This window comes from Aspergillus steynii (genome assembly GCF_002849105.1).
Source record: "Aspergillus steynii IBT 23096 chromosome Unknown P170scaffold_1, whole genome shotgun sequence".
Lineage (NCBI taxonomy): Eukaryota > Fungi > Ascomycota > Eurotiomycetes > Eurotiales > Aspergillaceae > Aspergillus > Aspergillus steynii.
Genome location: NW_020194398.1, coordinates 968572 through 985680, shown reverse-complemented (window position 1 = coordinate 985680; position 17109 = coordinate 968572). Strand labels below are relative to the sequence as shown.

The 17109-nt window shown below is 51.6% G+C and overlaps 6 protein-coding genes across 6 annotated transcripts; 2 read left to right on the top strand and 4 right to left on the bottom strand.

The window, feature by feature from the left end:
- Positions 1–5766: 5766 nt before the first annotated feature.
- Positions 5767–6221, bottom strand: P170DRAFT_372527 (uncharacterized protein; the record flags this gene model as incomplete). The annotated part of the gene is made up of 2 exons (XM_024845202.1): positions 6112–6221; positions 5767–6043 (listed from the first exon to the last, which is right to left on the bottom strand). Coding segments are annotated over exons 1-2 (300 nt in total), but the record flags the coding sequence as incomplete, so codon positions are not given.
- A 698-nt stretch (positions 6222–6919) lies between these two features.
- Positions 6920–8393, bottom strand: P170DRAFT_451857 (TDT family transporter; the record flags this gene model as incomplete). The annotated part of the gene is made up of 5 exons (XM_024851228.1): positions 6920–7171; positions 7232–7517; positions 7577–7873; positions 7926–8294; positions 8356–8393. 5 exons carry the CDS (start codon positions 8391–8393, stop codon positions 7004–7006), a joined length of 1158 nt encoding a protein of 385 aa, XP_024709231.1. The 3' UTR covers positions 6920–7003.
- A 763-nt stretch (positions 8394–9156) lies between these two features.
- P170DRAFT_431688 (FMN-binding negative transcriptional regulator) lies at positions 9157–10195 on the bottom strand. Its single transcript, XM_024848098.1, has one exon. It carries the CDS (start codon positions 10161–10163, stop codon positions 9387–9389), a length of 777 nt encoding a protein of 258 aa, XP_024709230.1. The 5' UTR covers positions 10164–10195; the 3' UTR covers positions 9157–9386.
- A 1108-nt stretch (positions 10196–11303) lies between these two features.
- Positions 11304–12671, bottom strand: P170DRAFT_346082 (putative MFS alpha-glucoside transporter; the record flags this gene model as incomplete). Its single annotated transcript, XM_024843545.1, has 1 exon — positions 11304–12671. A coding segment is annotated over one exon (1368 nt), but the record flags the coding sequence as incomplete, so codon positions are not given.
- A 627-nt stretch (positions 12672–13298) lies between these two features.
- On the top strand, positions 13299–15456 carry P170DRAFT_504800 (transcription factor domain-containing protein; the record flags this gene model as incomplete). The annotated part of the gene is made up of 3 exons (XM_024854233.1): positions 13299–15161; positions 15277–15363; positions 15430–15456. 3 exons carry the CDS (start codon positions 13299–13301, stop codon positions 15454–15456), a joined length of 1977 nt encoding a protein of 658 aa, XP_024709228.1.
- On the top strand, positions 15303–17083 carry P170DRAFT_6363 (glycoside hydrolase family 5 protein). The gene is made up of 2 exons (XM_024855310.1): positions 15303–15363; positions 15433–17083. The coding sequence occupies exon 2, from the start codon at positions 15457–15459 to the stop codon at positions 16999–17001; it is 1545 nt and encodes a 514-aa protein (XP_024709227.1). The 5' UTR covers positions 15303–15363; positions 15433–15456; the 3' UTR covers positions 17002–17083.
- Positions 17084–17109: the final 26 nt, after the last annotated feature.

The window sequence follows — 17109 nt, the reverse complement described above, 5'->3', positions numbered from 1 at the left end:
TCGTCCGCAACGACAGGTTCGCGGTAAATATAAGGCGCGTCGAAGTCGGGGATCGAATCGACATTCCATGGCAGGACGAACTTTTCCTCCGCCTCGGATTCTTCGTCTTCGTCTTCGTCGCTGTCGTCATCATCTTCATCATCTTCATCGTCATCGTCATCACTCGTTTCTTCTTCATCGCTGTCCTCCTCGTCTTCCCAGCCTTCGTCATCATCGTCCACCTCCTCCCCATCTGAGTCTTCATCATCCGAGTCAGTCAACTCCGGCCATCCATTCTCCTGCCTTTCTAAGGCCTCCTGGAGCATCTCATCGGCAAAGTCCAGCGTCTCTTCATTTAAATGAGAAGCCTTCCGATCTACCAAGCTCCAATCCGCCCCGTTCCTCATCAACAGCTCACAACCCTCCGCCCAGCCAGCAATAGCAGCAGCATGCAAAGCACAGCGGTGAGCTCCGCCCACGGCATTAACTTCCGCGCCTCGCTCGATCAGAAGCCCTGTGATATCATAGTAGCATTTCACACACGACGCCTGGAGCGCGGTATGAAACTTGCCGCCTCGGGCATTGACGTCGGCGCCATAGTGCAGGAGGAGGAGAACGGCTTCGAGATCCCCGGCTGCGCAGGCTGCCTGCAGTGGGTTACCGTAAATGCCGCCTTTGGCGTTCGCGTTGGCACCTTTTTTCAGCAAAAGTTCGACGGAGTCGGGGGTGGCGTTCATCAAGCAGGCGGATAATGGACATCCGAATTTGCCGCCAGGCGCGTTGACGTCGGCGCCGTGCTTGACGAGATACTTGATGACTTCATGCTTTCCGTTTATGGCTGCAGCTTGGAGAGGAGTGCTGTACCTGCTAGGGCTGGTGATGTTGACGTCGAGACCTTGGCGGATGAGATAGCGCACGATGGGCAAAGAGCCCTTGTATGACGCGTATTCGAGAGTAGAGCCGTGGATGCCGTTGCAGATGTCAAGACGCGCCCCGTGCTCAACGAGACGCTTGAGTGTTGAGAGGTCACGAACTCCGATTGCAGCGTGTGCGGCGGAGGGATAGTATTTATTTCCTTCAAGGTTGACGTCCGCGCCGGCCTCCAAAAGGATTGTGATCGAAGCTTCGTCCTCCTTTGCTACAGCGGCTATCAGAGCGTTCCCATACAATCCTCCACGTGCGTTGACGTCGGCGTTTTCCTCAATCAGATAGTTGATTGAATCGTCATCGCGCTCCCTGGCGATGCAAGCTTGAAGTGGGGAGCCCCATTTCCGAACCTGAAGATTGGGGTCTGCATTGTAGTCTCGAACAAGCCGTGCAACCATTGTCTGACAGGCACCTTGGATGGCAGCCCCCAGAGCAGTTCCATGCATCCCGCCGTAGAGAGTATGAGATGCACCGTGATCGAAAAGGGACCACGTGACATTGAAGTATCCTCCTGCGTATGAAGCTTGTAATGCAGTGCCATATATACCGCCCACAATGTTGGGGTCCGCATTATGCTCTAACAACATTTGACATGTATCGGGAAGGTTCTCGGAGGCCGCCGCTTGAAGGGCCGTGTCATATTTACCTCCCTTGGCATTCACTTCAGCTCCAGCGTCGAGGAGAATCTGCACTATGTCGTCGTATTCATGCCAGGCCGCTAGTTGGAGTGGGTACACGTAATCATAGTCCTTTGTCAGGCCTAAGTTAACATCGGCTCCCCTCTCAATCAACAGCTTCACGACGTCTTCTTTTGACTCGCTGACAGCCGCGAATAATGCGCTGCCTTTTTGGCCAACATTGACGATGTTTATTTCGGCGCCGGCGTCTAGGAGCAGACGAGTCGCTTCGATTTCACCCTCCACTGCGGCGGCTTGCAGGGCTGTGCCGTAAGTCCCACCGACGATATTGACATCGCTTCCAAGCTCGATCAAGGTTTGAATAACATCTGTGTCACCCCGAAAGCTCGCAGCTTGCAGAGCAGATTTAAAGTGACATTCCTCCGATTCGATCGATAAGTGTGCGCCTTTTTCAACTAACTTTCGGATTGTGTTTGGGGTTCCCGCCCATGCTGCGGCCTGAAGGGCCGTGACAGCCATGTCCCCATTATTCTCCCCAGAAGCTTCAATTTGGAGATTCACGTCGGCACCGTTCTCCAAAAGGACGTCTATGAAGCGCTCATCATCCGCCCAGGCGGCGAGTTGCAAACAAGAATAGTAGTTCTCACGAGATAAATTGAGGTCAGGGCTCTTCTCCATGAGATATGTGAAAATGTCGTAGTCTTTCACATGGATTGCCGCGGCAAGAGCACATACGCAATTCTCGTCGGGGATTGCTATAGTATTAACGTTAGCACCGGCATCAACCAGCATTCTGACAATGTCTAGGTTTCTCCGCTCGCTGAGGATGGCCGCCATCAATGGCGTGCTGTAGTGACCTTCATTGAAATCATTCACATCTGCTCCCCGGTCCAACAATAACTGTACCATAGCGGCATTCGACTTCTCTGCCGCTGCCTCTAATGGAATGCAACGCGGATAGGTTGCCAGAGTGCTGACCTCGTCCATCACAGCGCCTGCTTCGATGAGGGCTTCAACAACTGCAATGTGCCCTCTCCTAGCAGCCACCATGATCGCATTGTTTATGTCGGATGTATTGCCTGTCGGGACACCGAGTTCAAAAAGAAGAGAAACGACCTCTAAATGACCATTTTGGGCAGCAGCAATAAGGGCTGTACCTCGGTCACCACCAGGAGCATTCACATCCACTCCTGCCTCTGCCAAGACACGCACAATTTCCTCATGTCCAGCGAAAGCAGCCACTTGGACCGAATTACCATAATGCTCATCGAAGAAGTCCACGTCCGCGCCGGCTTCTAAGAGATACTTCACAATCTCAAGATGGCCTTCTGCACTAGCAGCATTGAGTGCATTCCGGTGCTTGCCCCCCTTTGCATTAATATCGGCTCCCAGCTCCAGAAGAAGCTTGACAGCACCGATATTCCCAGCCATGCAGGCCGCATACAGAGCATCTGACCCTTTGTCATTCTCGTCATTCACCCGGGCGCCGCGATCAACCAGTAGGCGTATCAGATCAAGCATGCCCATATATGCAGCGGCCATTAAGGGACAACCATGGCGGCCACCGAGAGCGTTGACATCAGCGCCGTTGCTAAGGAGCATCTCCACGATTTGCGGATTCTTTCCAACAACGGCGGATATCAGAGGGTACGCGTACCAACCTCCACGGCCGTTAACATTAGCCCCATGATCCAGCAATTTCTGGAACGTGCGTAGGTGGCCCTTTTCTGCGGCAGCGGACACGGGAACTCCATAACGTTTGCAAGCAATGTTCATCTCAGCCTCGTGGTCGATTAGTACCGATACAACCTCGTAACGGCCTTCTAGAGCCGCTGCCTGCAGCGCCGTCCCATTCTTACCACCTCGAGCATTCACATCCACACCGACATCAAGTAACTGCTCAACAGTCTTCTCATGTCCTCGAGATGCGGCAACATAAAGACACTCTGCGAGGATTGTCTGGTCTACCGGTTTGCATTTGTCAAGAAAGACCCGGATCACATCCCCATAGCCAGAATTAGCTGCAGCCTTCATCGGCTCTTTGATATCAACCTCCTTGTTAGCCTCGATTAAAGCCGACACAACGCCAGGCAAGCCAAACAACGACGCAAAGTATAGAGGGGTACAGTTCGAATTTTTCAAGACGCGACCGGCTGTCTTTTCAAGATATTGATAGATCCGAGACCATAGTTTGTAGTTTCCCCTCCCCGCGTCAACGGATTCTAAGAGTCTCATTGTCGAATCAAAGACGTCTTCATTGAAATCGCTTAGGCGCGCGTGAGATCCCCAGGCGTGGGCCGCGTATGGCAAGAACTTATATTCTTCGAACTTCTGCAGGAGTGCGTCTCCGTGGCCAGTATGGTCCCCCGAGAAATCATCGTAGCATAGATATGCCAGGCACACGCTAGCTAGCTCGGTGTGGACTTCACTATTCCCCACCCAAAAATGAGGCATCGTTTCTTTCAGGCTTTCAGACACAAGGAACTCCTTGACGGTATAATGCGCCAGACCAACAGAGCCATTAGCGGACTGGCTGACAAGACTCCCACAAAGTTCGACGACATCCTCTGGGTCGGTAAAGACGGCATCAAAATCGAACGAGTCTTCTGACTCTGCAGGGATTATGCTGACGCATTCGGCTAATTCGCTCAGAGTAAGATTTCGAACGCCTCGAACAAGCCATCTGAGTAGACGATGCACCACCTCCACCTCGTCACTGTTCTCCTTTTCCAGCTTCTGGAGGATCCGGAAATAGGTATCGTGTAGCGTCTTTGGTAGATCATCCAACGCATTTCGAACCGCCTTGTCATTACGCAAGCGACAGAGCTGGTCAATTTGACACTTGACCCATTGGAACATGCCATGAGCTCCTTGGATTAATTTATCCGATATAACTTGACTCAGGTTCGGGTCTCGCAATTTCAGCTTCCTCGCTTTGATCTTCGCCGCGATCTCCGTTTCGACGTACATCCGGATATCCCCGGCAACGTCTTCCGGTTCAATTGTTGTGCTTGGTAGATCCTCGTATGTGCGGGCAATATCAACCTCGTTGCGACTTGTGACAAAGATTCTCGCCGAGCTGCAATTGTCGGAAATGGCTTTGGTGGCGTATGCAACACACTCGCGGTCTTCGCTCTCGTCAAGAGCGTCGATGATGATGAATATCTCCTCAAAAGAGTCGGCAACAAAATGGCTGAAATTGTTCAGAAGCTCGTCGAATTCTGGAACATAAGCCGGATTTTCTTTGAGCTGCTCCTCAAAAAATGATTGGATCCTCAGAAATACTTCGTCATTTTGAGAGGCTATCATCGACAGAAGGGTGCTGATAATGCTTGTTGGTGATTGCTTCTGGGTATCTTTGTAATCGCAATAAAAGTACGCCAACGCCACGTCCCGATTTTGCTTATGTTCGCGAAGGTAGTTGATAACCGTTGATGCTAGAATCGTCTTTCCGGCGCCGGCTAAATCATGATCAGAATGTCACACAGTTTTAATTAGTGTCAGATTACTTACGGATTGCGTGCAACCAGAGAAACGAATTATCAGTCGACAGCCAGTTTTGAAAAGGGGTACTTTCGAGAAACCAAACACATGTCCCGTCATGTCGCAATTTAGTGGCCGAGTTGTGGTTCGAGGCGGCATTTACCGGCGAGAGCCATTTGTTCACCTGAGCAATCCTCTGCTGGTCGATATATTGAGTGACGGATTTCTGACTGGACTCGAGCTTATCCCAGCGATCTATCTGGCGCTGACGCTCTCGCTCTGCTTTGCTTCTCTCCTCACTGGCAAGCTCTTTTTCGGCGATCTCAACCTCGTGCTGAATGCGCCCCATTGCCGACTTGATGTCCCCTACAATACCTCCAAATTGAGAGTTAAACGGCTTCCAAATGAGTTTCCATGCCGTATGAAGACCCACGGGGGTGAAGGCTCGCACACCCGTTTGGTGCTTTTTGCCCTGGTGAAAGACATTCCGGGCCTTAGCACAGAAATGGATAATCGCCCGAAAGATATCAACCATAGCGTCTTGCAAAATCTTGTTGTCGGGGTAAAGCCGGGGATATCGACGGATGGTAGACAGATTCTGACCAATCTCTTCCATCATAGTCGACAGCTTATCGAAATACTCCCCAAACTCTTTCGCGACCTAGGCAGCGTAAGTTAATCTACCTGCCATGCCAAGCATCACAGCCGTCCAAGTGAACACAGGGAGGGCAAAACGAACCGAAAGCAGAACCCGCACCGACGCCCAAATCGGGGACATCAAGGAAACCGAACCGGCCAGGACATCCATCGCCGTGCCATATTGTTCAATTCCCGCGACAAACTTGGTGATATTCGGGGCAATTTTCCTCGAAATCGAACCCTTCTGACAACTGTCCACGTGACGAAGGTCATCGATCAACTGCTGGGATTTTTCCGTGGCCTCAAACAGCTCGCTCTCGTCGGCGGAGAGGTTCTGGATGAAATCCAGCACGGCCTCGTGGCATTCATCTTCGATACTAGAAGCGTGGGACCACACCAATCAGCCCCTGAATTCCATCCACGTCGCTGCAAGGGACAGACATACCTTGTAGATTGCACTTGTCGCATCTTGCTCAAGGGTCCCGGCTAGATGACCATGGTACGGTCACTGGGAGTGCACACAGAATAAGATAGAGAAAGAAAGCACAAACACCTAGATTAGAAAGTTGGCTAAATCCATGGATCGGTTGCAGGGGCTAGCATCTGGCACTGCGGCTGAGCAGACCCCGCACTAGTCTCTCACTGACGGACCCACATGCTTGGCTTCAGGTTAATTACGAGGGACATGCCTGACGATGCTGACGGTCACCGGATGGACTGCCAAAGATGCAGAGAAGGTAAAAAGTCGGGTTTGTCATCTCCCTTGATGGGATTGGATGGAAGATGGAAGAGGGCGTTGCAACGTGGCTATTTGCAGATGATGACAGGCGACAGCATACAAGGCTGTTGACAATACGAAGAAAAGGGGGCCAAAAGTCCCGGTCACCTTGGCGGAGCCCTGGAAAACCCGCCCTGATTCCCGCTCTGGGAAGGGCCAGACCTGCCCCGTTATCGATAAGCCCGTCCCTCGGGGGCTAAGCGTGGCCACGTCATCCAAATGGCTTCATGGTCGCAGGCCTATTCGACAGATGGTACTAGGTACTGCATGAAACTGCTAGGGCTCTTACTATCTTAAATGTATTCTGAGAGTTCAAGATTTGTAGCACATGACCATGCTGAGCGACCATCGCATTCAGATTCCCGGGAAATATATATCCATGTGGAGTACCCGCAGATAAAGTGTCACAAGACCACTGACCTGCCTGGAAAAAATACATATGGATATGACAATAACAGAATAAAGCCCACAATATCTTGAAACTCTTCACATTACCATTCACTGTTGCTAAAAAATACCTGTGTATAGCATGAAACGATAAACAGATGAACAAATACCATCAGCAAGTTGAGCCAGAAACAGTCTCCAGATCAATACTGTCATTGCGGTCATCCTCCGAAAAGATATCCTCCAGATACGGCACATTGAAGACGTGACCTCGGTAGACTTCGCGAATAGTCCCCAAACTGACAACTACCCAGAGCAAAATAACCATCGTACTGAATATCTAGCCCGGCGGTTAGTGTCTCAACCGACCTCAAAGCTTGATGCAAGAGTTGTAACATACCGTGCCCATGACTTTAAAGAACATCGACGATAGCTCGACGCCGAGTTGAATCGTGTTGACGCAAAACACCCCGAAGGGAAAAGTGGTTGCCCACCAACCCATGTTGAACGGGATAGGCCATGAACGAATCGCGGTGGCGAAGGAGAATATCAGCCATAGTAGACTGAAACCCCATAGAGCTAGGGCAACCATGATTCCTAATATATAGGCGACGTCGCCGACCATCGGGTGGATAGTGTTGTTCTTGTGGAAGGCAGTCAGTGAAACCTTCCCGAGGTACATGATACTAGGCGACGGATTATAATTTAGCAGAATGATATACTTCGGGGATAATGGCAGACCTACCCGAATCCGCCAAACCCCACGGGCCCTAGAGTTAGGAAGGAGCTCATAGCCAGCTGCTTTGGAGGCAGTTTATGTAGAATCAGACGTTGATAGTATATGACGAGAATCATCATGGCCATAGACATGCTGAGACTCCAAAGCAGGTAGGATGCGATTATGGTACCCCTCATATGTTTCAAATTGGGTAGAACGGCAGACACTTCTGCGCCTACACCGGCAGCAACAATCGTTGCCGCAATCGGGACGAGTTGCACAGCTGTGATCTTGTCTAACGAGGTTGTGTGATTTTGGCAAAGTCTAAGAAATGCGTCAGAAGAACAGAAACAACGCAATTGGAACAGAGACTTACAGAAGAAAGGCGATTGATACCGTAATAACAACCGAAAAGGCCGTGTCGATCATCCATGCCACCCAGGCTAGAACTGTCGCCCAGCGCCCCCATATCGGAACACAAATAAAGATCCACATCTCTATGAGAGTAGCGAAGCCGATGGGACAAGTCGCCAGAAATAATGGGTCGACCGGGTCACGCAGCATGACTGGCCATACTCGTGGGTATAGCATGTATCGCAGCACTGTCAATATCGTCCCCAAGGCGAACAGAAATGTATTGAGAATAAAAAAGATAATCGAAAGGTAGTATAGCCAGGAGTCGTGAAACGGGATGAGAAAGAGCAGGATGGCGACGATACCCGTCCCCATAGTTACAGCGAACCATCTGCGAAGCTCGTTAGTTGAATGAATTACGAAAAGCTGGAAAATGTGTGGTGTTTCCATACGGTGGTCCGAATCCCAAGACTATTCGCCGCCATCCCATAACGTAGAATCCGGCTCTCATAAGACCCGCTATTTTATTCTGACTGTGATGTTGTATTCTGGCACAGACTCAGCACGTTGACAGGTTGTTCGGAGGCCGGCCACCTACAGCATGACTCGCAAAACATGGTCGAGGCTCTCGCGAATGGTCGGTATGGCTCGGCATGACGTACAAGTTCGGTAGCTGGACTCGACCCAGGGGAACCAACCCGAACAACATCATCTGCTTGCAATTAGTACAGTCAGCTCGTGAATCTCGTTGCCTGAGGTGTCTTCTTTTTCTCGGGGCTTTCTTGTTACTGTCAACACCACTGACCTTGGAGGTTCACCACTCGGTCCGAGACTATTCTGGTCTGTAAAGATCTTCTGGCAGCAGTATCAAGATGATACAAATATAGGTGGAGCCGTGTGCGGATGGAATTGATGGATAATGAAGCTCGGCGACATAATTGATTGTTGAGGAGTAGGAGAAAGAGAGGTCCCGCTGCTCTGGAGGAAGCTCTCTGCAATGAGGTGGGCCACGTGCGGTCACATGTCTGACCCCCCGGGGACTTTCGCTGGTATTCAATTCGATGTGCAACGCAGAGGAAGAATTGCTGGAGTTTACGGAGAATGTTGTCAAGCAGCTTCTTGTACATACAGCCCAGGGGATTCTTGTGAAGCGGAAACCTGAACCATTGTCTCTATTGACACCAATTTTTTCCTCTGATATAAATCCAATGTGGAGTTTATAGAATTACGGTAAGAATATCATGAAGCAATCCAACCGCTGACACAGCCAGAATCGTTAATGTAGTACACTATCGTAATCGACCAATGACCGGGGCCGTCAGGCTTGACGGATGATGTCTAACACGAATCTAACACGAACTGAATGCGTCATCAATTCTTTCATTCTATGCCCGTTAGTCTATTAGAAATCGCAAAAAAGAAATATCGTGCTAGTTACTCATCACAACTCCAAACTTGCTCTCTGTTCCACCAAGATAGCTTTTTATTTGCCTTTCGCAGCAGCAGCGATCTTCTCCCGCTCCCGTACGCACTGAGCCATCTGGTCGCCAGTCTCAGTGCCCAGATTATCAAATCCCTGAGCAACACCCGCTCGATCGCCCTCACCCATTTCCTGACTCATCTTGAACTTCCCTTCCAGCCGAGTGATATCAATCTTGATGCCGATGATCGCCTTCTGCAAGAGCGAGATGTACCGATCCGGCGCATCGGCAACTTTCCAAGGACCCGGACGCTCGCCAGCCCCCGTGTAACCCATAACCGAGGTCTCCGCATGGTTCGAGAGGGCATTGATCTGCGACGAGAGAAACTCCGTCGACTCATCGCCGCTGTCGAAGTAAACCGTCGCTTTTCCGTACGCCTGCACGGCCGAGTAGTTCCACGTGGGCACGACCTTCCCTGTGGCAGGCTTAGTCTCGGTGTAGAACTTAGGCGTCACGTAGTGATGGACAGGGCCGTTGAACAGGACTAAAACTTCATCTTTGAGCTGCACGCCGCCGGATGCTGCGGGATTTGCGGCTGTCGCGGATTCAATTATGGCTTTGGCCTGGGGGTTTTGTCGGGCGATGTGGCCGCGCAAGACTCCGAGTTCGGTTTCGCTGTCATTATCGGAGACGTCGAGAACCCAGGGGACGTGGCTGGACTGGATGAAGGAGTAGATGGAGGATGAGATGGCGGTGGTTAAGATGCCGAGGGGGTTGTCCTTGACGAACTGGCGAAGGGTTGGGAGGTGGGACTCTGCGTGGATTGCTCGAAGATACATGATCAGGAATGGAAAACAGTAGCTACCCCCAGTGTGTTTGTCAAACGGTCAGGATTCGTGAGTATGCAGGATTGCGTGTGCCTGTACCTTCCACTGACCTTATATACTTGAGGTGGAGAGAGCCCTGTCGGCGCTGGGAGCCTATCAGGGCGGGCTGATTGGGGTTGACTCACGCCGCGGAAAAGCAATTGGTTTTGGCGCTGGTCCATCTCCACTGGCGCGGGGCATGTCCTTTTTTTTTTTTTTTTTTCCAGTCGTGATTCTTATTTTCTCTTGACGGACCAGACAACCCCACCAACCGTTGACATTTGGGCCAATAATGGGGTGAGTAACATCAGCAAGCTAGCGGGGTATGCAGGAGATTGGCTGCTTTTCCAAATTAAGGTGCAGTCATTTCTAAGCACGCGGTTCTGGAACGCTGCTGGAAAGGGCGTAGGGAAGTCTTCCATCATTCGATTTCTATTGCGTCGGGAATGCAGCTTCGGGAATAGCCCTGCAGCATTCCCGAGAATTCTGTATCCGGAAGGTGCATGCGAGAGCCCGTTCTGCAAATCTCGTGACCGGTGGTGGCATGTTGCAAAATTCAGTTGGATCTCCAGGCATACCGACTCCGTAGTTCTCCCGGCAGCCCCGGCTGAGCCTAAGGCTCTAAATGTCTGTTGGTGGGAGCGAATCAAACCATAAGACCTCGCCAAGAGTGCCCCACCCCCATTAACTTCCTATTCGGGCAGGTACGGGTTCGGCGGGGATGGAGATCTCGCCTGTCGCCAGGCCCGACGAAGAGATTTCATCTATCCAGACTTGCTCGTCGGAGGCAACGAGACCTTTTCTCCGCTGACATGGCTTGCCACCGTCAAACATCCAGCCCAGCTTTCAAACCATCGACAACTTGATGTGACAGGTTGTGAGGATGTACTTCTCAGAGGGCAATTGAAGTATTCCATAGCAGCTTCTAACGCGTGATACATGCTAAATGAATTGCTGCTACAGCTGAAATCTGGTATATCGAGAATGCTATTGCGAGCACTCGTTGAGATACTCATTCGAAGCTTTACGATGGGGCCAAGGCTTTAACAACGTCCGCAATTGCTTCGCTATATACGACCAAACTCATAATATCACAACGCTATGGTGAATACCTCAATATGGCACACTTGCGTACTGCCCCATCTTTCGCGGCGGCACATGGCTATAAAACATCTGATCAATTTCCGGAAACGTCCGGCCCTTGAGCTCCGGCACGTACACCCAACTCCCGATGGTAGCCACGAGCGCACAACCCCCGAACACAAAGCCCACTTTGCCCTTCATATTGGCCTCGTCCGGATTCACCATGTATGGCATGATGACATTCATGATAATGCCGAAGACCGCCTGTACCGCAGTTGCTAGGGCGGTAGTTTTGGCACGAAGCAGGGGCGTCGATACCTCGCCCAAAAGCACGAAAGAGATCGCACCGACCGTGAGAAAGTACACGAAGGCGTATATGACCGTACACGATGCCTGGACCCAGTTTGCTCCGTTGGATGGGATTACGTCCATGATTCCGATCAGCACAAGTAGGGTAGTCATCGTCGCCATACCGATTATGAACGTTCTGCGACGACCGAACGAGTTGAGAATGAACCAGCTGAGAAAGTTCCCAAGAACACCACAGGCAGTAACCCCGACTCCGAGATTAAAAGAGTGAGATTGTTCGAGTCCGGCAAGCTCGAAGAAATAAGTTGAGTATCCGAGCACGAAGACAATGCCGACGAGGTGCTGGCAGACGAAACCTCCGAGGGAAATCCCAGTCCGAAGAAGATTGGTGCCACGAAAGCAGTCGAGATATTTAGTCTCTGTATGCTGAAGCGCCTCTTCAACTGCTAGTTGAATTGTGCTCAATTTCGCCGCGACGTTGAAGTCTGGACCCCATAATTTTCGGAGGGCCTTCTTCGCCTCTTCTGGCTTGTCTCGTTTCACCAGATACCACGGCGATTCTGGGGAAAATGATACCCCGAGCAGTAGGACGATTGTAAACAGCAGCTGGATAGAGAATGGACCTGCGTATGCCCAGCGGTCCTCTCGCTCACCAAACCCTTTGATCGCAGCATTGGACAAAAGCTGGCCAAGAGAAATGCCGAGATTAACACCTGCGGTAGACAATCCACGCAGCACCACCGGGGTGATTTCACTGCACATCAATGGCCCGAGGGTTAGGTAGAAGCCCAGGCCCACACCAAGCACGAGTTTGGATCCCAGGAATGCTCCGCGAGTGTCCGAGAAGATTTCACCCATGATTCCGCCCGTGCATACAACAATTCCGCAGAAAAGAGATCTTTTTCGTCCAATGCGGTCGGCCAACCAGCTGCAGAGAAAGCCTCCGAAGAACTGACCGACCGAGCTGCAGGTGTTGAATGCAGACTGCCAGCTGGCGGGCAAGATTGCCACGCCGTCGAGTACATACCCATAGTCGCGTCGGAAGGCTGGAACGGAGATTACGGCGCCGTTGACTTGCACGTCAAAACCCCTGGCAGGGTCAGTGAATTCGATTGATCATTGGGTGGGTCTGGAGAGAAGGAGTATCGCACCAGCCAACAGCACAAAAGGCCCAGAAAACCGACCACCCGATAACAGGTCTATGGTTTTTCAGCACGTAGGAAAAGGTCATACCAGCCTCGCTCTCTCTAGCGGGCTCGGTGCCTTCCGAATGGCTGACAGTCGGCTTCTGATCGGCAAAGGAACTTGACTTGTCCATGATGCAGGTGATTAGAATTTAGTGTTGCGTTGGTGAAATGACACGCACCGGTCATCCTGGAAGGTTGGCGATGCTGCATTATATCACCTGCAGAATGATTGCTCTCATGCCGAGGATATTGAAGAACACTGCACGCTCTCTGCGTCTCCGGATAGAGCTTTGGCAGTTGGTCGGCTGAAGTCGTACAACGCCGAGAGAAACCAGCCACAACGGCGACATTCCGCGAAAGAACGCACTAGCGGATTGCGGGGGAGCTGTTTAGGCCCATGTTTAGCCGGGACTAGACTATAAAGACGGCGCTAGTCCCCCCCAAATAGATGTTGAGCGACATTCCGCGACGCCTCGCCTCCCCCGCAATTTAGGAAAGAATCTTGACTCGCAGCACTCACCACGCCACCATGGCGCTAATCCCGCCTCGAGAGGATGCTTTGTCTGGAGGGTTCTCAACCAGTCTCTCAGATTCTCGCGGAGAAAAAAGGCCTCTGCCAAGAGGGACAGCTGCGTATCCCCGCAAAAGAGCCGTCACGGCCTGCCAAGTGTGTCGGGCCAGACGTACAAAGTGCGACAATCGGAAGCCGTCCTGCTCGTTTTGCCTGAAAGTGGGCGCAGAGTGTATACAATCTCCAGTCGATTTATCCAGTTTTGACCCAGCGAGCATCCAGATCATAGAGCGGTTGAACCAACTGCAGTCGGCTGTGGGGCGATGCGAGACTGGGATCCAGCACCTGGCCGGGGGTAGGAAGGCCCTGTCAGCAGAAAACTTTCACGGATCTGAAATTAGCTCGCCACAGTCGACATCCGCTCCCATTGACTGGGACCGACTACTACCTCCGTCCATTGAGATCATCTGTCGGTGGCCCACCCTGGGTTTAGCCGGGACAGAGTACCTTCTCAGCACCTCCACCACATCTCCAGGACATTCGGAACGAGAGTCCACTGTCAGTATGGATGATCTGCAGCCACGGCTAATGAGGGCGTTGGTTGACAGATTCTTCCAATACGTGCACGTGAAGAACCCCATACTCAATGAGCGCTCCACGCGAAGGCTATTCTCGACTTTCTGCGAAGAAGGATTAGACTGGTCTCCGGAATCATGCCTTGCTTTACTTGTCCTTGCTTTGGGAGCAACAGCAACCCCTTTCGAGGATGAGAGCCTTGGAAGGAAGGATCCTGAAACTCTCAGCCACGCTCGATGTTTCTACAAAGCAGCCCAGAAGCGACTTGGAACACTAATTGGCACACCCAACCGCGTGCTCGAGGCCCAGTGCTTTTTTCTCTCTGGTGTTTGTGCAATGACGTTCTTCCAAAGAGACATCGCTTGGCGATTTTTCTTACAGGCATTGGCCTGTTGTCAGCAGTTCCGATTCCGTCTGCTGGAAGGTTCAGACGAGCAGCTCAGAGCCAGTGCATCCCCGATCGGCGAATCGAGCCTCAGCGTACAAGAAAGATCACTCACGACGGAGCAAGCAATCTACTGGTCTGCCTGGAAATCCGAACGAGAATTACGCCGAGACCTTCAAGCGCCCGACTTTACACTGTCACAGGCTGAATTCGCCATTTATCCCCCGTTCTTTCCGACGCCACCGGCAATCGAAGAAGAACGACACCACGGAACAGTCGATAAGGTGCACCAACTATCATGGTACTTCTATTTGTCGGAAATATCCCTTCGTCGGTTAGCGTCATGCATAGTAAAAGGGATCACGCAATTTCAATCGTCAGGGGAGCCATTTCTAGAAGCACTAGCAAGGGCAACGACCCTGCATGAATCGCAAGCGCAGGAATGGGCCTCGAACCTTCCCCAACTGGTTTCTATTGCAGGGCTCCCTCAAGATGATAATATCTGCCAATTTGTCCTGCGAGGCCATCTCATGGACCTCTATGTATGCATCTTTTGGCCGTTCGTTGACGCTCTCCTTCGGGGCTTCCGCAGCCAAAGTGTTCTCGAAATGAGTCTCAAAGGTCTACGGACACACGTAGACACAATCTTGGTAAACTACGTGGGATACAAGCATCGGCATCACGGCACGTCACTTTTGCTTCGTTCGTGTGCTCGGAGTGCACTGGTCCTTGTAGCTGCAGCCTTGACGGCTAAACAGCAAGGAGTGGACGCGGGTAGAAGTTTTAGCATGGTAGCTGGCTGGCGTGAGGCTGTTTTGCTGGCTCTGGAAATGAACCGGTATTGGGAGGCGGAATCTATGGATAATGGCTTTCTCGTTCGCGTAGTGCAGCAAGCGTGGGAGCTGGTGGAGGAATTGGATGTTTGACGTTGTGTAGCTTCAAATTGTGGTCGATCTTAAGTTCTTTGTCATGGTTTAGCCTGAATGTATGTACTGTCTCATGATTCCGAGGTCAAGGCTGACTGCTCTATGCTAGGGGTTGAGGCAACTCGTGTCGCGGAGTGTCGCAGATCGGCGCCTTGGAATGCTTGGCTTCGGGGGCATACAACCTGCACAACTACAGGTGAGTCGATGTTGTCGCGGAAAATCGGACATGACACGATTTCAAGGGATTTGCTGACTTTCACAGAAGCCTATCGGGTATTTATTCCTCTAAATGACCCTATTCCATCCAGACATTTCAAATACTACATCCATAGCAATCGTCGTTGACTTCATAGACAAGATGAGCCCTCACGCAGACTCCCCGGTCGTTCCTCTACAAGCCCCTTCCACACAAGCGCCTTCTTTCCTGCGTGTCTCTGGCACTGACATCGTCGACGAACATGGCATCCGTGTTGTCTTGAAAGGCGCCGCTCTTGCCGGCTTCCTCAACATGGAGAACTTCATCACTGGCTATTCTGGCCATGAGCACCAATATCGCGCTGCCATGACTGACGTCTTGGGCAAAGAGAAAGCCGAATACTTCAGTGATCGCCTCATCCACTACTTCTTTAATGAAGATGACGCCCAGTACTACGCATCCACGGGATTGAACTGCGTTCGCCTGCCCTTCAACTACCGACACTTCATCGACGACCAGAACCCTCATGTCATCAAACAATCCGGCTTCGAGCGTCTCAACAGAATCGTCGAAATATGTCGCAAATTCAACCTCTACGTCATTCTAGACCTGCACGCCGCGCCTGGCGGCCAGAACCAAGACTGGCATTCAGACAACGGTCTCCCACACGCCAGCTTCTGGGACTTCCGACTCCTCCAGGACCAAATCATCGACCTTTGGGTCGCCATCGCAAAGCACTATGCCTCCGACCCCATAATTGCCGGCTATAACCCTCTCAACGAGCCCTCGGACCCCGAACACATCCGGCTCATCCAGTGGTACGACCGAGCCCACGAGGCCATCCGCGCCGTCGACCCAAATCACATTCTCTTCCTCGACGCCAACACCTACTCCATGGACTTCTCGCACTTCGACCACGTCCTTCCCAATACCGTCTACTCCTGCCACGACTATTCGAACATGGGATTCCCGGTTCCCGGCCAACCTCCATATACCGGCACAGAGCAGCAAAAAACGAAGCTCCGCGCCCAGCTCGACCGCAAGACCGCCTTCATGCGCGATTGGAACGTCCCCATCTGGAACGGCGAGTTCGGACCCGTTTACCCAGACCCTGCAAAAGACTCCGACGCAAACGCCACCATGACATCCCGCATCGCTCTCCTCCGCGAACAGCTCACCATCTACGCCGGTCAGAACATCAGCTGGAACATCTGGCTCTACAAAGACATCGGATACCAGGGCATGGTATACCTCGACCCGGATACGCCGTACATGAAGCTCATCGCACCCTTCGTGGAGAAGAAGCAGCGTCTAGGTCTCGATTTTTGGGGCTGTACGGATAAAGAGGGTGTGAAGGATATATATGAGCCGTTTATTGAAGGGTTGAAGAAGATGATTCCCGCACATTTGCTAAAGAAGAAGTATCCGCCTGTCTGGACGTTTGATCGTCAGGTCGAGAGGGCTGTGAGGGAGTGTTTGATGAGTGAGTATATGGTTTGGGAGTTTGCGGAGCTCTTCGAGGGGAAGAGTATGGATGAGCTGGAGGAATTGGCTGCTTCGTTTGCGTTTAAGAATTGCGTTAAGAGGAATGCGTTGACGAAGACGTTGATGGAGGATGCGAACAGGGGTTCGATTTGAAGTCCACCAAGACTTGTATGGTCAGGAAGCCGAGACTCGTTTGAGGACGGCGACTATCACTAGCTATGCATAATTCCAGATAGAAAAGAAGTCTGATACTTTTAACTT